Raw genomic sequence first — 23,362 nt, 5'->3', positions numbered from 1 at the left:
CTTTTCTTCCAAGTAAACTGGTTCAAGCCTTTATTATTCTATCCAGAAATTAGACACAGGATCTATTATTAGTATTTGATCTGAGCTCCAATCTTTCTCTTGGGTTATGAAAAATAGCCTTCTTTCTGATTTTCTTTGAAACATTTTTGCCCCTAAAAAAATGAATATTCCCCACTTCAGGTACTACCCACAGAAACACTTTCAAAAATCTTAGTTCAAATTACTTATTTTTCTTTTCAGCCCTACATCTGGCTTCCTATCTCTTTTGGGCCAAAACTCATGATGTGGTAGCACATTACTCACTCATTACACTTGTGATTATTTCCGTCTGCACAGTTGCTCTTGCCCCACAGGCTTCCTTGTTCCTGTGTGTCAGATGAGCTCTCCCTCCCAGAGGATTTGGTATCCAGGACAAGGTGTGGCCCACCACATCAGCCCTACTCCTCACTGTATTTCCTTACCTCTCCATTGACATATTTAAATGGTTACTTTTTGTTTACTTAAAATCGGAATCCTGGCCTGGAAATGTGGCTCAACCATTAAAGGTACGTGCTTGCAAAGCCTGCCAGCCAAGGTTCAATTTCCTTAGGACCCACACAAAACCAAATACAAAAATGTTGCATGTGTCTGGAATTCATATGAAGCAGCAAAATGTCTTAGTATTCCCATACACATATGTTCAAATAATAAATAAATAAATTAGCAGTCATGCTCCTAATTCTCTCTAACTCTTTCATGAAGGCAGGAATTTCTCTCTCTCCCTTTCTCTGCTTTTTCCTCTGTAACTTCGCTAATTCTTAGAATATATTACAGAATCAATAGGTTTAAAAACTGTGGCAATGGGCTGTAGAAATGGCTAAGAGGTTAAGGCACTTACCTGCAACACCTAAGGACCTGGGTTTGATTCCCAAGTACCTACATAAAGCCAGATGCACAGTGGCACATGCACTTGTAGTTTGTCTCTCTTTTCCCTATCTTTCTCTGCTTGTAAATAAATAAAACTATGGTAACAACAGACAAATCATACAGTGCTTCTTACTCTGTATATTTTGAGGAAAATTGCATAAGTGGATTTTGTTAAATCTCTGGACACCAGTGCTTAAAGACAGGACTTCATGTCTTGATGATGTGAAAAGACTTCATTTTTCTCACCACAAAAAAATTACAAAAATGGACAATATGCACCAAACCACTACAACCCTGGAAATCAATCAAAGGAGCACAGTCATTTGAGAAGCTTTTGCTCATTAAAAAAAAAAAAAAAGAAAGAAAAAAGAAAAAAATATTTCTGCGATCCAAGTAGGGGCAGCAAGATCTTGAGACCTTCTTACCTTGTGCGAAAGTAGGCTCAAAAGCACTGCTAACAAAACACAGATGTTCACGTGTGTGTATGCACACATCTGGTGTGTACGATATATGCATGTGTGTATGCTGATGCCCTGTGTACATTGGTGCAAAGGCCGGAGCAGAATGTACCGTCTCCTCCATCACTCTTGTCTTATTTTCTTAAGTTGGACTCACTCAATGAGCCAGCAGCTTCCATTTTCAGGTCAGATTGGCTGACCAGGGAGCTCCAGAGGATCCTGGATTCTCCAACCCCACCTCAGGAATGGAGAACTGGGGTGACAGGCACATGTGGCCATGCTCTGCTTAGCTCAGAGATTCTTCAGGCACAGCTTTGTTTAGTCGCAGCTCCTCACCATTTTATTGTTTCATCTTCATACCCAGGTTGGTAACACCCACAGCCACCACACTGCAGCCCAGTGGAATCCCTTCCTTTCCAGCAAAGAAGCCAATTTCTCAGGAGTAATCAGATCCCAACCACCACCAAGAGTTTGTGTATTTCATAAGAAAAAAAAATATTGAGGGGTAGAAAATCCAAATTATTAGGGGAGGAGAAAAAGACAGAGGAGACAGGCCAACTCTACCTTGCGCAGCCAGCTCTTTCCACCGCTCCTTGTTCTGCTGAATGATGTCAACCAGGTTGTTTTTGAAGCTCTTCAGGTCCACCGCTGACAGGGAGTAGTCAGGGGCATAGCTCCCATCACTCATGGAGCCCTTTGTGTTACATCGCCTCAATGAATCAGCAATGTGGAACCCCACGATGGTGGAGGAACTAACATTGACAACCAAAACATAAACATAACTTTTTTAAACCAAGATATTGGACACATTTCCCAAACCTACCTGAGAATCAGAGCAACAGACATACAGGTCTCCCTCCACACAAAGCCCCAGTACCTCCATTTATTTTTCCCTTTCTTTCTTTCTTTCTTTCTTTCTTTCTTTCTTTCTTTCTTTCTTTCTTTCTTTCTTTCTTTCTTTCTTTTTTCTTTTCTTTTCTTTTCTTTTCTTTTCTTTTCTTTTCTTTTCTTTTCTTTTCTTTTCTTTTCTTTTCTTTGTAACAAGTGGTTAGACTTCAAGTCTCAACTTAAAAGACATTACTGCAATACATGGAAATACCACTAGGTGGAAATACAACCTAATAATTCTTGCACAAATTCACTGTCTACATGCTTACTGAAAATCACAAAGAAAATTATGCAAAAGAAAAGGATTATAATACCTGCTTGCCCCATAGTGAGAAGATTCAGACTTTGAGGCTTCCTCTATAAGAGGAATAACAATTTTCTCTGTTGAGTCTGTCAGAAGAGAAAATGTTGGCTCTACTATGAAATCAATGAAACCTAAAAAACAAACAAATATATACAAGTTTAATTCAGGTGTTACACTTTACTTACTTCCAAAATCAGTAAAAACAAGGCATCTCTGGCACACTTGCAGGATATCACTATGTTAGTTCTGCTTCCTCTTGGGTTATTTTATTACACAAATGCTTTCTTTAGTGACAGGCGATGGCTTTATAAAAGAATCTCTCAAGCAGAAGTGATACTATTTAAGTTTAGTAACTCAAGTCATATTTTCCTATTTAATACTTAGACTGTTGCTAACAATAGCATCTGAGCAAAAGATATTACTACCAAGCTTAAATGGGAGGGATGTACAGTCCTGTTAACAAGAGAGATCTTTACTCTGTTGCAATGGTCTACATTTGGTTGTTGGTTACTTAATCTTATTATTTATCAAAAAAACAATATCTAAGCTCAAAAAAATCAAATAATTAAGTTTTTCCTCATTTTTTAAAAAACTGCATCAGTGTTCTGCCAGCATGGTAATATTTCAAATTTCTGTTTATTACTTTCTGGATGTAAAGAGTTAGTTCGCAGTATGTGGGAGTGTGCTGTCAAATTAGCAGACAGAACAGTAACATCTCTGGGGGAAGTATTAATCGCACTGCTCTGAGATGTCAAGATTGAGTGATGACTTTGACATGTAGTGTACTCATCAAGACAGAACAGCACACACAGAACAGGGCCTTGTCCACTGTGAGCATTTGCCACCCAGTAGTTAGATAGAGGAGGTATCGACAATCATTCTAAGCTGTTGATACACACCAATACCCTGAGGTCCATATGGATGCTTGAATCAAGGGCATGTTGCCTTAAGCCCACCTGGAAGCAATGGACTACCGTCTGATTGCAGGAAAGTAAAGGGCAGGGAGTGATAGTTCCTACAGAAGTGCCCATAGGCAACGATTATTCATAGCCACTGGATGTTTGACCAAAGTAATTTACATTACTCATAGTACATATTGAGACACATCTCTCATCTTAAAGATGTCTTCAATAATTCTACAATTTTGTGTCTAACTGGCACCTTCAAATCAAAGCAATTTGTTAATTTTCCATCCAGAACTTTACCTGTCTGGATATGCAGACGACCTAAGGAGCCTGTACTGACATGACAGCAAGTTATAAGAGAACCACCAGCCTCCAGGCTAGGGGACCATCATCCTTCTCAGCTTGACCGAGATGATCCTCGGCTCACTACCTTCACTTTCTGAGCTGTGATAGGCACCTGGGCTTTGTTCCCTAAACAGCTGTTGGAGCTTGGCTGGGAAGAGGAGGTCAGAGCAAGCAGCTTTCCCACCTCACTGCAGCTTTGTGGTGAGTGCTACCAGAGCAAGGTATGCCCACAATCTTCACGTGTACTGCTCACAGAGCTCAGCCATGAAGATGCTGACGCAGGAACCACTATCACAGATATGTGAAACATGCCAGGTAACAATAACATGTTTTAACAAGGAGCTAGAATAGAGGTTCCAAGCACAAATACTGGAGAGAATAAATATGACTGGGAATAATATCTGGTTGCATATTTCCTGCTGTTGACTTATCTGTTGCTATCACAGGAACTTTTCTCCCAAAAGAATATGAGCTCATGTATTAAGCATCCATGGAAAGCTAGAAAATAATACAATAAACAGAAATGCTAATATTTTCATTGAATTGCCTTCTGTCTAAAAGATTGAATTACAGAAAACAATAGCCAGCAATAAAGCAAAAACGCAGTTCCTTACACAAGTTTTTTTTTTTTTTTACTTTATAAAAAGATTACAAGTCGGATGGTAGTGTTGAGTACTGTTATTTTAAACACTTTGTAAAATTATTTCAATAACTCTTATTCAGCATATCTAGGTCAATGTAAAACCAAATTGACCATGATTCGAGTGTGTTTTCTGCTGGAAGACTTCGAACAGCACAGTACACACATGTGGATATTGTTGAGTCCCGTCCACTTGCTGGGACCTCTGTCCTTTAGTATTACCTATTTGTGACTGGGCCACCATGGTTGATTTCCGATCACAAAGTGGAGAAAATGGAAGCCCTAGTTCAGCTTCTTTGTCTCCCTGGGGAAAGATAAGCATGTCAGCAAAGGCTGGAGAACCTGAAAGAAACAAGCTGTCCCCGTGCAACAACGCCTTGGAAAGCCTCGCCGCCTGTGCTTGGCAGTACTACATTCTCATGCATTCATATATATATTCCACAAGGACTAGGTTTATATAACTTTTCTCGGACATTTTTCTTTTGAAGGTCTTTTGCAGGGAAACTATAAATATTTTCAGCTCCTGCAGACTTCACCTTAGTATTCCTAAACTGTAAAGAGACAAACCTGTGCTCAAAGGCATTTTCGGAAGTCACCATACTTGAATGTCTTACTGTATTATTGGGAAATTAAGCAGCAACCAAGTCATAGAATTTTCTGATCTCTCTTTATTTTTTTTAATTCTTAGTATGTCAACACAGCTTTAGAATCAAGATTTTGTGGCTAAACTGCTTTTTTGAATTAAATATACATGAGCATTTTGAAACATTTTTCTACTCGTTTACTAAGATTTAATAAATATCCTACAAGAAGCATTGAGGAAAATACTGACTACTCTTACATTTTATGCACACAATTTTATGTATATAATTTTCATTTATATACATAATTTCATTATGTATATAAATTTCATATATGTATATAAATTTCATTTATGTATATAAATTTCATTTACTGGAAATATTATCATTTAATTCAATCTAAAGTCTATTCATTGAACACACATGTTAAGGAATTCTTTTTATGTTTGGTATGTGGCACACAGTAACAATCCCAGCAAGGGACAGGAAGAGACAGCCAGATGTCTGAAGCTTGTTGCCCAGACTAATTGGTCAGTTTCAGGCCAGTGACAGGCCCTGTCTCAAAAGAGCTGGAAAGTGTTCCTGAGGAGTGACATCTAAGGTTGTCCTTTGGCCTCTACATGCATGTGCACACACACACACACACAAATGTGTGCTCCTGCACACACACAAAAACTCAAAAATACATGAAAAATATTCACTTATGCTTGGGTTTTACAACATGACAAGTAGATTTTCTCCTCTTAATAATGGGCAAAGCATTATTCTCATAAAGGTTACCAAGCATTAGTCCTTTCCTTCCAAAAAGAGGATGTGCATGTGACAGGAAGAAAGAGGGGAAAGTAGTTAGGAGGGAGGGAAGGGGTGTCTCCTTGTTTCTGCTTATTTCAGACATGTCTGGCCATTTGGATGAACACTGTGCGCTTAATGTCTTCCTAGTGTATTGGCTTTCTAATTCATAGCATCCCAGCCCTGTGTAGGAACACAGGTAGGAAACACAGGTAGAAAGCACCTGGCCAAGGACTTGTTTTCCAATCAGTCCATTTCCTCTCTCATTGTTCCTAATAAAAACCTTAAAATTCACAGTTGCAATGATACACAGCTGTGCATGTTGAAGATATGCATGGTATCTAATGCATACTTTGGATGATTTTAAGCAACAGAAAGGGAATGAGGAAATACAGCTTTGTCACCAATATGAGGGATGGCTTTGGTTGAAAACAGAGGACTTGGATCTCTTAGTCTGGGTAAAAATGAGTCTGCTGATGATACTAATGAAAACTGGAAGACCTGGATGAAGACTTGGAGATTAATAGGGGTCTGAGTTTTAACATAAGAATAAGGTACACATTGCCTCCTACCCATAACTGATGACTAACCCCACAATGCATGACCTCCATTCCCTAACAAGGAGGGTCCCGGTGGAGGGAGGAGGATAGGGAAGAGGCTAACAATGGCACCAACTTGACTGTATTCACTAAGTATAAAACTAATAAAAAAATAAGGTCCAATGATGACCTTAATAGTTTATTGCTGATAGTAATATCAATAGTTTATGTAAAAATATAAATACTGTTACTAGTATTATTTAAATGGAAATTATTAATGATAGTTTTCATAGGAAGCATGAGGTTGAAGATGTTTATTTGGTATTTGCAGATACAGTGGCCTTTGATTAATTCTATAATTTTCTTTATTAAATGCAGTTAAGTTGCAGTTGACTGGTGTTACTGGTTGAGGTACTACTATCTCTAATTTTAAGAACACAGCTCATTGGGTGCATGTTTATGTCATATAATTCTTTGGGAGACCTGAAATAATAATTTAGGTTCAAAAAGCCACTGCAACACTGTAGTTGTAATGAACTCCATATTATAGAATGCAAGAGACAGCATTTGCATTTATGACCTAGGCATTTAATATGTCTGTGCAGGGTATTCCTATAGATGGAGTAGAAGATTTCATGTTCTTTTTGCTTCCTGTACCTCACAATTAATTGAAAATTACAAATTTCCATTCTTAGAGCATATTGAATGCTAAAACATATTAATTATTCAAAATATTTATAAATATTTCAACGTGTTATTTATTCTTTGACATGAATAAAGGCCAAGAGTACAAGGTTAGTAGGGGTCCTGAGCTAGACTATGACAGAACTAAAAACTAAGTGAGTACTACTCAGGGAGAGGTGAGAGATATATAAAGGGAACTCACATTCTCTGTGTATAAATGTCACCAACTTCATAATTTTCTTTATTCTATCTCCATATGAGAAATATTTACTTTCTATCAAGATAAAATACGCAGCCAAAGCAATAGACATTTTATAATATTTTTTTTTATTTTTAAAATTTTATTTATTTATTTATTAGAGACAGAGAGAGGGAGAGAGAATGAGTGAGAATGGGCACTCCAGGGCCTCTAGCCACTGCAAACAACCTCCAGATGCATGTGCCACCATGTGTGTCTGGCTTACATGGGACCTGGAGAATTTAACTGGGGTCCTTAGCTTTGCAGGCATGTGCCTTGACCACTAAGCCATCTCTCCAGTCCACATTTTGCGTTTTTCCTGGAGGTGGCACTTTCAATTGATTTTGCTATGTTCAGGAGACACATTTAAATACACATTTAGAAATCAATGTGAGAATACACATGTGTTGATGTTCACATTGACTTACACCTGTAGTTGGAACAGACACTAAACTCGCTTATCTAGTGCCACTCAGTGACGTCCTTGAGTCTCAATGTTGTTTGTGGGGAGGAGCCTGCAGGGGACAAGGTAGCAGACATGGCCTCATTAGAATGGAACTGCGACATGGCTACCTGACAGCTCATTCTATCTCAGCAATTCCCTTGTAGTCTGTTGAGTTTTCTTCTTGGAAAGGTCATGACAAAGAGCTAGTGATTGTTTTTCTGCTTCCTGACAGTGTAAACTGCTCTGACAGCTATCAACAGGATGTCAGTCCAGAACATATTCTTTTGATTTTCTCTGAAAACAAAAATAATTTCTATAGCTTTGAAGAAATGATGATACTAAGGGAGGGTGAAGTATGAAACCTTGGGAAATTTTTGCAGTGAAACCTGTTAGTCACAGGAGCAGCATCAGTGCTGAAATTTGACAGACACTATTTCTGCAGGAGATCAGGACAGGAGTGTGCAGCGATGTGCACTTTTGTACCTTTGCAAACTTGCATAAAAAATGTAGGCCATGTGACAGTCATGGCCTCGCTCTTGGTTTAAACAACTTCAAGAGTCAGTGTCTACATTTCAGGGCACTGCTGGAACTAGCCATTCAGAAAGTCACTGAAACTAGCTTTTGAGTTGCCCTGATTCCCAGGGGCTGTTCTTGACACATTCCATTCAGGGAATTATATCTGTGAATTTCCTTCGTGCTTCATATTTTAATTTATTAGATTTACTCTTAGCCAATTTTATTGCTGCGTGGTATTCTATTGTAGTACTATACAATGAATCATGTATTTATTTATATTTTTGCTGGAAATTTGAAGTATCTCTAGCATTGAGCCATTATAAGTAAGTTTTATCACTGTTCTATGTAAGACATTTGGTGGACAAAGATGCTAATTTACCTGGATTACACACGTAGGGTTGGAAATGATGGACTTTAAGAAATATTTAGGAGTTGAGAGAGAGCCCAGGGCCTGAGGCACTTGTTGTATATGCTTACTTACTGTAATGCTTGTGCCATGAGAGGTGAAGCCAGGAGAACCCTGAAACTCTCAAGCAGCAGCAGCAGCAAGAGATACCCTATCTCTGGAGGGTGGAATGAGAGAAAAGCACCCTGAAGCTGCCCTCTGGGCTCCGCACATGTGCGGTGGCATGTATACACCCATGCATACATCAACCATACAGATACATATGTAAATAAATAAATAATAGAATACAAAGTCTCTTTTCTAAAAAAGAAAAGAAACATTGAGTCTAACTTTGGTAGATATTTCCCCCTTGATGCAAGATTTCATTCTAGCTCAGAATGACCTGGAACTCATTAATTAGGTAGCACAGGCTGGCCTCAAACACATGATGATTTTCCTACTGCAGCCTCCTTAGGGTTGGAATTATAGGCATGAGCCACCATACTCCACTTACAAACCAGTTTTATGTACCTATCAGCAATTCATGATACTTGTAGTTTTTCCATAAATGGTAGCACCTGATAGTGTCAGTCCTTTTAATTCTGTTGGTTCTGCTGGGGACATAGTGGTATTTAATGGTTTTGATTTTCAATTGTTTGATAGGTAATGACAATGAGCACACTTGCATGCTTATATTCCTTTGTAGGTTATCCATTCAAACTGCTTTACCTCTCTCTTCTGTTATTGATCGGTAGGATTTGTTTGTGAAAACAAGACACAAATTTGTGGATAATTATTTGTGTAACAGATTTTTCTTTCTGTGGCTGTTCTTTATTTCATGGTGATGATGAAGAGCAAGCAGACCTTTTAAGTTGTGCTGTTATCTACTTCTCTAGATTTATCATTTATTTATTGCTTGTGTGTGTGGCATATGTGTGTTCACATGTGTGTGCATGCATAGATGTAGGCAAATGAGCATGCATGATGGTCAGAGGTCAAAGTCAGGTATCTTCTTTGATGAATCATCTCCTTACTGACTAAGGAAGGGTCTTTTATTTGAACCCAGAGCTTGCTGATTCAGTTAGTGTAATTAGCTAGCTTGCACAGAGAATCCCAGCTCTGTCTTCTAAGCCCTAAGTCTACATGCCTGGCACCATGCCTGTCCATTAGTTATGGGGGAGCTGGGGATCTGAACTCAGGTTGTGCCTTGCAAGGATTACTGCACCATCTCCCTGCCCTTTCTCTTTTATAGGTAATGATTCTGTGGCTTTTCTAAGAAACACTTGCTTACTTGCAAGATTAGTTTCCCCTATGTTCAATGAGCTTTATTCTTCAAGGTTTGGTGTTAAGCCCATTCTCCAGCTCAAATTGTTTTTAGGTAAAGGAAAACTTTCCTCCTCCCATCGAAAGTTAATAATTCTTTCATTTGTGCTTATAGAAAGATTTTCCTCTCCCAATTTAGTTGTTTTGGTGTTTTTGAAAAAGATCAGATGACCACACATGGATAACTTTGTTTCTGTAATCACCATTCTATTTTAAATGTGTGTTGCTTTATCCTATGGCAATAACATACTGCCTTCATTTCTGCACCATGAAATGCTAATTGTGCAATCACGAACTGTGAGTGTTCCATTTTAGACATTTTCAAATTACTGTGACTTTTTTGCATGCTTATGCTTGCTCTATATTTTAAGATTGCCTTTCTGGTTTCTACACAGAAGTCTGTTATGAATTTTTTATTAAAATTATGGGGAAATCAATATTAATTTCAACAATATTATGTCTTTCAACCCAGTAATGTAAAATATCCATCATATATAGACTATCCATTTATATAAATCATTAAAAGTTTCTTTTAGGGCTGGAAAGATGGCTTAGCAGTTATGCACTTGCCTTTGAAGCCTAAGGACCCCAATTTGAGGCTTGATTCCCCAGGACCCAAGTTAGCCAGATGCACAAGGAGGGAAACACATCTGAAGTTCATCTGCAGTGGCTGGAGGCCCTGGTTTGCCCATTCTCTCTCTCTCTCTCCCTCCCTCCCTCTCCCTCCCTCCCTCTCTCTCTCTCTCTCTCTTGATCTGCTTCTTTCTCTCTGTCTGTCACTCTCAAATAAACAAATAAAAATAAATAAAAGTTTCTTTTAAAGAGGATGAGGATATGGTTCAGTGATTAAAGGCACTTGCTATGCAAGCTTACCAACTGAAGTTCATATACTCAGAAACCAGAGAATACTAGGCCAAATGGTGCAGGTATCTGTAATCCCTACATACCTACTACAGTGGGAAGGTAGATTCAGAAGCTTGCTGCTCAGCTAGTCTTGCCTTCTCATGGGCAACCAGCAAGAGAGACAGCACCTCAAACAAGGTGAAATAAAAAGATCAATACTTCAAGGCTAACCTCTGACTTCCACATACGCAACATGGCCTCCTACAAACATACACTCACACACAGTATTTTATAGGTTTTCATGTAGAGGTTTTACATGAGTTTAATTTGATATATTTTCAATTCCTTATTACCTATGCCATCTGAAATAATATTTTTCCTTTAAAATATTTTCTTTACTTATTTGCAAGCACAGAGAGATAGAGGAGAGGGTGAGAGAAAGAAAAGAGAAAGAAGACAGAATGAGCAAACTGGGTCATCCAGCAAATGAACTTCAGATGCATATGCCCTGTGCATCTGGGTTTACGTGGGTAGTGGGGAATAGAACCTTGTCATTAGGATTTGCACTAGGCTTAACCACTGAGCCATCTCTCCAGCCCCCAGAAATATTTTGTCCCTTAAATTTAATCTCTCAGTTCTGCTTGCACACAGAAATAAAATTAATATTATAACTTGGATAGATTTATTTTTTGGTTATAAGAGGCTTTTTTCAATATAAGGGGATTTTTATCCAACCTATTTATTGTTTTCTTTCAGTGCTCCTTCATACTGGCTAGAACGTCAAATGCAATATTGATTCTATCATATGATCTAATCCTATGATTTTTATCATAAAAATGCCAACTACTTCATCATAAAATATTAGTCTGACTCTTTGCCAGGTTGAAAGAGGTTTCTTATTTCTGTAGTTTGCTGAGAATAAATAAACAACTTGTTGAATTTTGTGAATTGCATTCTGTGAATACAGTGACATGATAATGTGATCATTTCTTTTTATTTTATCATTATAGTAAACTGTCTTAATTATTTTTTTTTTCAAGATAAGGTCTTACTCTAGCCTGACCTGGAATTCACTATGTAGTCTTAGACTGGCCTTGAGCTCATGGTGATCCACCTACCTCTGCCTCCTGGAGTGCTGGAATTAAAGGCGTGCACCACCATTCCCAACCATTAATATTTTTTAATATTTAACACACTCAATCCATGATATGTATTCTTTAATATATTGCTGCATTTGACTTGCCATTATTTTTAGGATTGTTCTGTGTAAATTCGTGACAGATGGGTACATACTTTCTTTTACTTGAAATGTCTTTGTCAGGTTTTGTCAAGGGAATTCTGCCAATTTTCCCCACTTCCTCTATGTTGTAAAAATTTTGTGTAAGACTGAAATGCTTAGCAAATTTATCATCTCTCAGTTGAGTTGAGTAATGGGAATTGAAATAAGAATTAAAGCCATCTCAGCCTGGGGTTTTCCTTATGGAGAGTTATATCAGAAATTCAATTTTTATAAAGAGACATATAAATATTCAGAACATAATTTTTCTTATTTATGGCTTGGTGATTCATATTTTATAGACTAACAATTTTATCTCTGTTGTCAATTATACTTGCATAAATTGCTCACCTTTTTGACATATGTAAAACCTGTAATAATATCCCTCTTCATTTATAATCACTTCTCTCTTCTTGATCTTGTAAGTACTTTCAGAAAGTAGGGGTTTTTTTCAACTTATTTTTTGCTCTTGTTTCCTGTTTCTCTAGTTCATTGACTTTGGCTTTTATGTATTTATTACCTCCTTCTCCAAACTTAAATTGGAGCAATATTCTTAAATTTCACCCATCCCTTCAGATAGAAACACATTTACAGTATGCTTTTATTCTTTTCCAATAAGTAAAGTATTTGAAGCTATAAACTCCCCTGTAAATTCAGCTTTATTTGAATCCAACTTATTTTCCTATGTGGCACTTTATCATTTTAATGATTCAATTTGAAATCTCTAATATTTTTTCTCTTTTTTTAATCTTTTAGTTTAGTTTTTTTTGAAACATGATTTGCTGTGGAGTCCTGGATGTCTGGCCTAGAAGTCACCATGTAGCCCAGGACAGCCTCAAACTTGGAGCAATCCTCTAGTCTCAGCTTCCTGAACACAGGGGCTACTGGCGTGTGCCAACATACCTGGCTTTAAATTTTTCTTGTTAACCTAACAAAAAACCAATTTGTTTCTAAAGTCTATGCTTTTTTATCTTTGAGAGAGCTCTTCTTAAAGATCTTTTTGTATTTATCATTGTCTCATTTTTAAATGTTGAGGTGTATGAAATTACAGTTTAATTGACCATTAGGGGTAGTCAAGCCTAGAGAATTTGATGGATTTTGACATTTAGTATGTTTATAAGTACACTAAAGTACTAAAATAATTTTTTTTTTTTTTTTTTTTTGGTTTTTCAAGGTAGGGTCTTACTCTAGCCCAGGCTGACCTGGAATTCACTATGGAGTCTCAAGGTGGCCTCCAAGTCATGGTGATCCTCCTACCTCTGCCTCCCGAGTGCTGGGATTAAAGGTAGGCACCACCACGTCTGGCCTAAAATAATTTTTCAAAACTACTCTGCATAAAGAGAGATGCATTTGGAAGTGCTATTCAGTAACTTCCTCCATGACTCTGAAATGCAATTTGGAGTGAAATTATGTGTCATACCAACAGTTTGAACTGAAACCTGAGTTCTCCAAATAGAGAAATGTATTTGATATTAATACCTTAAAGTTATTATAAAATCTATAGATGAAGATTCTAAATGAAGAGCCAAACAGAGAAATAAACTAATCAGAAAATGCAATAAAGGCACTTTTCCAAACAGGACTACAAAGTAATAATATGTGGTGGCTCATGCTTGTAAGCCCAGCACCTGAGGCAGAGGCAGAGAGACTGTGAATTCCAGGTTTGCCTGGGCCACATAACAAGACCCTGTCTTAAAAGCTAAAAAAAAAAAAAAATACTGGAAACATAGCTTAGTCAATAAAGCACTTGCCCCATAAGCAAGAGGACCTGAATTCATGGTCCTAGCACCCCTATAAAAACTGGGCATCTGGCTGGAGAGATGGCTTAGTGGTTAAGGCATTTGTCTGCAAAGCCAAATGATCCAGGTACAACTCTCCAGGACCCATGTTAGCCAGATGCACAAAGGGGCCCATGTATCTGGAGTTTATTTGTAGTGTCTGGAGGCCCTGGCACGTCCATTCTCTTCTTCCCTCTCTGCATCTCTCTCTCTCTCTGTCTGTCACCCTCTCTCTCTCAAATAAATAAAAATAAAATTAAGGGCTGGAGAGATGGCTTAGCAGTTAAGCGTGTGCCTGTGAAGCCTAAGGACCCCAGTTCAAGGCTTGATTTCCCTGGACCCTAGTAAGGCAGATGCACAAGGAGGCGCACACATCTGGAGTTCGTTTGCAGTCGCTAAAGGCTCTGGTGCGCCCATTCTCTCTCTCTCTCTCGCTCTCCCTCTGCCTCTTTCTCAATCTGTCTGTCTGTTCCTCTAAAATAAATAAATAAAAATAAACACAAAATTAAAAAAAATTATTAAAAAGATACTGGGCATAGTGGCATGTGCCTGTAATTCTGCTGCTTGGCAGGTAGATGGGAGAATCCTGGGACCAAGATAGCTAGCTGGACTAGCCCAGCCACTGAATTGTGGGCTCAGTATAAACTCTGTCTCAATAAGTAAGGTGAAGAATGACTGAGGATGAAACCCAATGTTGACCTCTGGATTCCACCTCCATGCATACACACCACACACACACACACACACACACACACACACACACACACACACACACACGCTCTTAAGCACCTGCGCAAATACATACCATCATTTGCATATGAATATGCATATATACACATGCACACACACAAAACAAAAAATAAAAGGATATATCTGGTCCTTTTTCTGGCTCCTGACACAGGGCTTTATATAAGCAAAAGGAGCTTCAGGGTGAGGGCAGGTCACCAGAAATGATCAACATAATTATAAGTTGGTGCTTTAGGCCAGCCTGCCCAGCCGGGAGCACAGAGAGCTAGAGGTGCAGTAATGGGAAAAGGCTTCGTCACTCATGTCTACTAGGTCTCTTAGGTTCATCTTGGTGAGCCAGGAGGTTTACATATCCTAACTCCACCTAGAGACCACATGGTCACCCATGTCTGGGACCCTCCTAGACCTTTCTCCAAATTACTTTGTCTATTAGTGGGCTGTACACTTTATGATAAAAGTATAACTAGATAATGTTTCATGAGTTCTAAGGGCTAACAAATTTACAGATGTAGAATGTGCCAGAAATACTCCTGTATTTGTACCTAGCTGTTCAGAAGAACTTGTGTCTTGTGGCCCTGTGTCTATTTTTAATTTTTTTTTTTAAATTTTCTTGTGGCCCTATTTAGGACTGGCATTTGAAGTCAAAGAAACCTATAGAAGGGTGAGCCTTGTTGATGTTGACTTTGAGTGGATAACATCACATTTACAACATAGGACCCCAAGCTGGGATCCAGGGATGGTGTAGACAGTCTGGGACATTACAGAAAAAGGTAAACACATACAACAGAGAACATAGGCCACTCTCCACCCCCAGGGTTGCTTTCTCACACACCAGAGGTTAACTGTGTTGGTCAAGCCTTCAACCCCTCAGCTACATATTGCTAAATCACCTTTACAGCTATTCATATGATTCAATTCTGGCCAGTAAGGTGTACATTGGAGTGTCTATGTCCTCCCCTTGTTCTTTTCATTGTTCATGATGTTTGCTGTCTTCCCTCTGGAACTTACCCTTAAATGTCAGTTAACAATTCTGCTTTTCTTTTCCTTTCTTTCCTAAAACTCAAGACTTACCTATCTTTGAAAAACATATTCTATATAGAATGATTTAACATATTTATCTAAAGGATAAAGAAATGCTCCCAGCCCCCAACTCCCAATCCCCTACCCCCTGAGGGCTTTGGAGCTGATTAGAAGTAACAAGTCTGGAGTTTGCTGGGAATAACTGTATGTGTACACACACAGCCGCTTCTCCCACACAGTTGCTGAGTACGAAAAGGCACCTGTAGGAAAAACTCCTCCATGAGAGCCATGGTCCACCTGTAGTGTAGCTTCCAGGTTTTGGCGGGGTGGCTGATATCTGCTGCATGCAGAATGAGGGACATGGTTTTGGCTCTGTCGATCCTGTAAAAGCAAACACATGCTCATATTGACAGAACCAAGAAATCAAAGCTGTCCATCAGTCATTTCCAGGCACACACACACAGAATGACAGCGTGACCAAAGAAAACAACCTACCCTTCAGGCTGCTGCAAACTGCTTCGAATATTTTTAATTTGCTGGAAATGACCTGACATATCTGTAGATAATACCATTTCAATCACTAAGGTCCGAAGATCCCTGCAGAGACATCAAAAAATTGGAAGGTTTATTTGGCCTTTCATTGGTTTGGAATGGTACATTTCTGCTTATATCACTGATCACATTATATTTTTCCTAGTGGATATGAACACACAAAAGTTGCTACTTTTAACATACAAAAGTGCTCACCAAAATTTGACATTCTGTTGCCCATTGACACTTAAGAGTTTAAAAACTACCAACCCCAACCACTGCCTTGCTTCTTCTATTGGAAAGGATCCTCTGCAGTTTGGAGACACTGTTCTAACATTGAAGTAGAACATGTAGTGAGCTTGATCACGGTCTAAATTCACATCAAACACACTAATAGGCTTCATGTCTGAAGGAAGATACATGCCAAGAGAAGTGGGGATTTCCGAAGTTCTTCCTGCACCTTCCTCATTTTGTATCTTTTAAATAAAACTACCATAAGTAGTAAAGCTAGTACTATTCAGCCAGTCTAGGCACTAACTTGGAATGTTGTAGTTGCTTTGTAGGTATGTCAATACATTGAACCCTTATAACAAATCCATGAAGGGCCATTAATATTTCCCTCCAGAGGAGATTGTCATTTGCCCAGCCAGGCAGAGAGGGTATGGCTGAGATAAGACTCAACCTCAAATGTTTTCACCCCCACAGGGTGGGCACCTGCACCACCCTAGTCTACCAGCTTGCTGTCAATAGAATCCCTGGGAAGCCTAGATGCTAAAATGAGTGATGATATTTTTGCAAACTTGAACTTATATAGGAAAGACAAGGTCATTTTTTGTACAAATTTTTAACCAGGACACTGTAATAAATGATCATATTACAAAGCTTGTGTGTAACTCATTCTCACACTAAGCAGAGAGCATGTCACCCTACAAAAGGCTATGTGTTCCACAATTCATAGCTTGCTCTCTATGGATGGGCAAGTCACTTATGTCAGAAATCCTATTTAGTCCTCAGTCTCAGGTATAGCCAGAATTCTAAGCTGAAACAGTGTGGAGTAAAATTGAACTATGATCTTATATCAAAAAATTTTATATAAAGATGATATTATAGGATCGTCTACTTTTAAAAATGCCATATATTGAGGGGATATGATGGACAATGGAATTTCAAAGGGGGAGTTGGGGAGAGGGAGGGGATTACCATGGGATATTTTTTATAGTTATGGAAAACGTTAATAAAAATTGAGAAAAAAAAAGATTTAAAAGAAGAATATTTAAAAACACACACAAAAATGCCATACATTAACACTTGCTATTGAAAATCAAAGGGCATCATTTTTATTCCTTTGAGTTTTAACCATAAAACAATAATCTGTTACCATTTGTAATTCTAAAAACTTATTTAGAATATTTCCCCCAAATATTAAGGGAAAAAAAGGGCTGAGGAGATTGCTCAGCAGCAAAAGACACTTGATTACAAAGCATGCTGGCACAGGTTTGATTCCTCAGTACCCACGTAAAGGCAGATGAGCAAAGTGGCACATGTGTCTGGAGCTTGTGGCAGCAAGATGCACTGCTGCACCCATTCTTTTACTCTCTTTTTCACAAAAAATTCAAAGGATGGAGTTGAATAAAATTAATAAAATTGTTCCCAAGTACATTTCCTCACTAAAATTAGAAAAAAATCCATGTGTGAATAGCAACAAAACAAAAAAATTTTATTGTGAAGAAACCAAAATTTTTGTGAAGTCCATAGAACTTAATAAATATACTTTACCATGTATATAATGGATTAGCAAATTCTGGATGCTAGTTATATAAATAAACCAAGCACAACAGCACATAAGAGAATATTACTTAAGTTATCAACTTTTCTTGCCAAACTTTAAATTGCTGCTTTTATTTACACTAAGGTGCTGTGAGAACTAAACAGATATTCAGACAGAAATGCTACCTGTTTTCAAGAAAAAATATCCACATTTTATTCCTCAGTACCTTCAGATTATAAAACGGATACATCACCTACTGCACTAAGAGGGTGATCTCAGTAACTTTTAAAAGATACTTTATTTATATACATGGGGGGGGGCAGATAGAGAAAGAGAATAGGCACACCATGGCCTCCAGCTGCTTCAAATGAACTCTAGACACATGTGTCGTGCTGTGCAATCTAGCTTACATGGGTCCTAGGGAATTGAATCTATGTCTTTTGGCTTTGCAAGCAAGTTCTTTAACCACCAAGCTATCTCTCCAGCCCCTCAGAAACTTTTATGAAATAGATCTGTTGTAGGTGGTTGGAAATATTGAATCTCCTAAATTTCAATTCATATGATTTTTATAGTACTTATTTAAATTGTCCATCTAGAATAGATGAGAAGGTACCAAAGAGAAATTGACAAAATATAACAGCAGGAAAATATCAGAATAAAATATTACAGATGGCAATGAACAAAAATGTAGAAAAGAAAATCATACTGAAGTATGAGAGTAAAATTGCAGAAAAAAATGTTCATTCAAAGGAATGACAATACAAATTAATAAAAGTATTGCCTCTGGGACTGGTGATGACAGTTGCAAAGAAAACTTAATGCTCTAGATGTAAGTGATCTCTCAGACCTCTGTCAAGACTTGGCTGCCTGCTTCTGCCTTTGCCATCTGTTCTCCACATAGTCCAGCCATGGCTGCTCTAAAGTCCTGTCCTTCCTAAGCTGGGCATGAACCTGGCCTAGTATTTCCTGTAAAGTAAAACAAAGTACCTAAACTGTGTCCTCAAACAAAAGTGTCTCCTACAGTTCCTTTTCTTCTCCTCACATTACTTTTCCTACAGAGGTAAAAGTGAGCTACAGTTTTGGCCTCTTCTTTGAAATACCAGGAGGCTTTGGGAACTTGAAAATGTAACTCTGTGAGATTAGGACTTGTTTTAATTCCTTATTTGGTGTTTTAAAAGTACTTCTTGATTCCATGTCACTTTTTTTGGCATATCTCCTTTAATTTGCTATAAGATAAACATAAAAACAACAAAAAACAGTCTTTAATACTTACATTTGAGTGAGAACCACTTCTACTCCATTTACTGACTTTTGCTAAGATCTTTGTTAAGGATAAATGTAACATTTTAAAAAAATTAAGTACAATAGGGAAGACATGGGAGGGAGACTACATTAAAAATATTCCATGCTAATTTGAAATTTGTCTTTAATTGGTCATCCTTTATGACTTGGATAAATCTGGCCATGCCATAATGAGGTGAGATGGATGATAATGACATGGATGGTTACAAAGAAAGGAAGGAAACATGCAGAGTAGCAGGGTTGCATTTTGCTATGGTTTTATATTTCCCTGCACGGCAGCTAGTATTGCCATATTATGCCAAGTCTTAAAGCAAAGAGATACAATGGAGAAACATGAAACATTTCCCCTCTGCACTTAGGATCATTTTAGTACAGTTGTAATTTTTTCTTAAACAGTTGAAATTTTGTTTTTAAAAATATAAGTGCCATTTATAGAAAAATACTACAGAGTGGAATAAATGCTAAAATTTTAAATTTATGTAAAACCTCATATTGGTACAAATTGCTCATAACTATGATAACTGTGAACCTTCAAGCATGTTTTATATGGTAAATGGAAGTTGGATGGACCTGGAGATATTTTAGCTCCATCCAAGGGAGCCTAGTGCCTAGAAAGAGAGTTTAAGCTTTTCCTCCTCCTCCTCAGAGCATCCAGCCAGCAGTCCGAATGTAGAACATAGGATGGCATGAGGTTTCATGTTTTCTTCACTTTAATCACATAATTTATACTTTTCTGGGAATTCAGTTCTCTTTGTGTTTCCTCTGAAACTCACCTCCAGTCATCCTTGGATAGATTTAACAAAATATTCATTTCCTCTTCTTGCATAAGTCGATAAGCTGCACTCACATGGTGATTCTCTAGCACAGAGCGATCATTGTACAAAATGGCAACGTCTGACCTGAGGATTAAAATGTGCACAAGAGGAGTTCTTTAGACTTCATAAGTGTTTATTAAGATAATCAAGTTTCAAGTTACTTCAACAGTAAAAAAAAATGATATTACTGAACATAAAATTACTGAACAAAATTTCCTTATGTTTAATAGTGTGTTTTAAAAATTTGCATAGACTTTACTTTTATAGTAGTTCTAGGTTCATAGAAAAATTACAGAAGTTAGACTTTCCCTATATGCATTTTGCCTCCACATATGTAACCATTGTTACCCTCACCAGACTTGTTCATTTGTTACAACTAAAGAACCAACGTTGATGCAACATCACACAAAGTCTATGGTCAACTTAATGGTTCACTCAGTGCCCTTCATTCTTGGTGTCACATACAAATGTATGTCATTCATCAACATTATAACATCACAGAGCTCCAACACACCTATTTGTTATACCTTTCACCTTTAATTCTCTACAAACCTGTGAAAAACACAGCTCAGTTTATTGCCTTTCACTTTTGCCTTTTCTAAAATGTCATGGATTTTGAGTCATACAGTATATTGGCTTCATATATTAGTTTCTTTTAATTGCTAATATATTTAAAATTTCAGGGCTCGGTAGCTCATCTGTTGAGTACTGAGTAATGTTCTGGCTGTCACATTTTATCCATGTGGAGAGAAATTGTGGTTGCTTCTATGTTTTGGCAATTCTCAATAAAGCTGCTAGAGTCATCTCGGTGCATGGTTTGGTGTTCACCTGCATCTTCAGCTACTTGAGGTAAATACCACTGAGTGAAATTCCTGGTTCATCTGATGAGAGTGGTGTTCATTTTGAAGGACACTGTTTCAAAGCATGTGTGTCAGTTTGGACTCCTGCCAGCCCATGGCTGTGTGCTCCCCGGGTTCCACAACCTCCTCAGCACTTGCTCTTGCCAGTGTTCTGGGATTGGGTGGTGGTAATACTATAGTGGCCTCACCTTTGTTTGAATTGACATTTCCCTCAAGGTGCATCTACTTACATGCTATCTATCATCTATGCTGATGTGCATGATAAAAATATCCTCAGTTGTGTTTTAATGAAATAGTTTTCCTATCGTTGAGTAGTAAGCATTATTTATGCATTTTGTATAATAGCCCTTTACTAACTATGTATGTTAAAAATACTGTCCGCATGTCTTTGGCTTGTTTTCTTCTTCCCTTAACAGAGTCACTGGCAGTGCATTTCAATTTCAATAAATTCCTGCTCATCAATTCTCTTTTTCAAATGCATTGTTTCTTTGGTTTTGTATGTATTCAGATTCATTTGTAAACTCAAGGTCATGTCAATCTCCTCTTGTGCTATCTTTGAGGAATCTTATAGTTCTCTGTATTGTATTTATTTATGTCTGTGGACTACATTGAGTTTACTTAAGGAGGATGTAAGATCTGTGTCTTAGCACTCTTGGTTCTGCTGAAGATAACACTTGCAGATAATTTAAGGAACAGAAGTTGATTTTCCATAGTTCTAGAGACAGGGAAGTTCAAGGTGAAAGCACTGTCATCCAGAAAGTACCGACATGTGCACCATTTGCCTTCACAGGGAGGAAGGGCAGAGAGATCACCATCACTGACCAAGCCCTTTGAAATGTCCTTAGTACATTCTTGAAGGCAGAGTCCTCATGACCTAAAAACTTCAAATCAGAATTCACCTCTTTAAGTTTCCAACAATGAATCCTAGAGGACACATTCAATCCATGGCACTTTGTGTCAACATTTTTTTGTAATGTAGATGTTCAGATTTTTTTTAACAGCATTATTGAAAAGATTATTTTTGCTCCATTGTATTGCTTTTACTCCTTTGAGAATTCAACTGACTCAATTTTTCATGAGTACTTTTTTGGGCTCGACATAAAAGGTTACCTCTTCTTTTCATAATATCATTATTATTCTTTTAATAATAATTCCATTCTTATTATTTATTCTTTTAATCATTCCACATGTTCCCAATTCCTTTTGGCTTGTGATAAATACCAGTTAGGAGGTACTTGTCTTCCAGCTTTATTCTGTTCTATAATACTCTCTGTCCTGATTATTTTCTTCATACAAATCTTAGAATCATAATGAAAATGTCATCAAATAAATATCCTTAATAAAATTTCCCTTAAGAATGCATTTAATCTGTAGACCCACATGGGGAAAAGGGCATTTTGACAAGGCTGTAGCTTTCTATTCCTGAATATAAATTATCTTTCCACTCATTTCTTTCCTCAGAGCTTTATGGATTTTCTTCCTATAGATTATCTCTTTATTTTCCTAGAATTATACCCAGTATTTCAACATCTGGGTGACAATCTAAATAGTACTGTGTTTTCAATGTCAAATTTTACTATTCATTGATGATGTATTGGAAAGCAGTTTACTTAGACTGGATCATAGTCCATTAACTGTGTGTCCTAAAACCCTGCTATAAATGTTTTAGTCTAGAGTTTGTTTTGATGTTGTTTTCCAAATTTGCTCATATTTTTTATATACAATCATCCTTGAACAAATATAGTATTTATTTCTTGCTTTTCACTGTATGTACTCATCTCTACTATTTCCTGTCTTACTGAATTAGCAGGAACTTCCAGGGTGATGTTGAAAGTCAATGGTGAAGAAGGGGCATCCTTGATTTACTCATGACTTAAGTTAGTTACCATTCAAGATGGTGTTAGCTATAGGCTTTTAATAGATGCTTACTTTCCAATTTGTTTGCATTTCAAATGGACAAAATTATTTAGGCTCATTTGGCACAAAATGATGCTTTAAAATAATATATTCTGTGATAGCTAGGTGAAACTAATTAATATTATACATTATCTCATGTTCTGGTTATTCTGGTGAAAATATTTAAAATTTACTCAGTTTTCAAGAACTTTTTGCTATTAAATATAAGTATTTTATGTTATTACTGTATTGAATTTATTCCTCATACCTAAATGAAATTTGTGTCCTTTGACTAGTATCTCCTAACTGCTTCTCTCCATACCCTGTGAGCACAGCTTTACTCCAGGAGTGTTTTCCTCTGCTCCTAGTTTACTGAGCTTTGATGGTGGATGAGTATTAGATTTTATCAAATGTCTTTTATGTGTCTCTTGACATGAGAGTATGGTATTTCCTCCTTATCATGGTGATTAAATTTCAAATGTCAAACCAGCCTGTGTACGTGGGGTGATTGCCTCTGGATCATAGTGCTTACTTTCTTGTTTTGTTTTTTGCATATATATCTCTCTGTAAACCTAACACT

At 37.5% G+C, this 23,362-nt stretch overlaps 1 protein-coding gene across 5 annotated transcripts in view; it reads right to left on the bottom strand.

The window, feature by feature from the left end:
• The window catches only part of Pde1a (phosphodiesterase 1A), a 335,923-nt gene that overhangs the window by 15,759 nt on the left and 296,802 nt on the right, over positions 1–23,362 (bottom strand). For all 5 annotated transcript variants that reach the window (XM_045147767.1, XM_045147768.1, XM_045147769.1 and 2 more), the window contains 6 exons: positions 19,985–20,110; positions 16,106–16,207; positions 15,871–15,991; positions 4,669–4,750; positions 2,567–2,687; positions 1,929–2,116 (listed from right to left, as the gene is read on the bottom strand). In XM_045147767.1, the coding sequence (XP_045003702.1) occupies positions 1,929–2,116; positions 2,567–2,687; positions 4,669–4,750; positions 15,871–15,991; positions 16,106–16,207; positions 19,985–20,110 (740 nt within the window). The remainder of the gene's footprint in view (positions 1–1,928; positions 2,117–2,566; positions 2,688–4,668; positions 4,751–15,870; positions 15,992–16,105; positions 16,208–19,984; positions 20,111–23,362) is intronic.

The sequence above is a fragment of the Jaculus jaculus genome, chromosome 4, assembly GCF_020740685.1.
Source record: "Jaculus jaculus isolate mJacJac1 chromosome 4, mJacJac1.mat.Y.cur, whole genome shotgun sequence".
Lineage (NCBI taxonomy): Eukaryota > Metazoa > Chordata > Mammalia > Rodentia > Dipodidae > Jaculus > Jaculus jaculus.
Note: the sequence above shows the minus strand (reverse complement) of the source record. Positions and strands in the feature narration are given on the sequence as shown.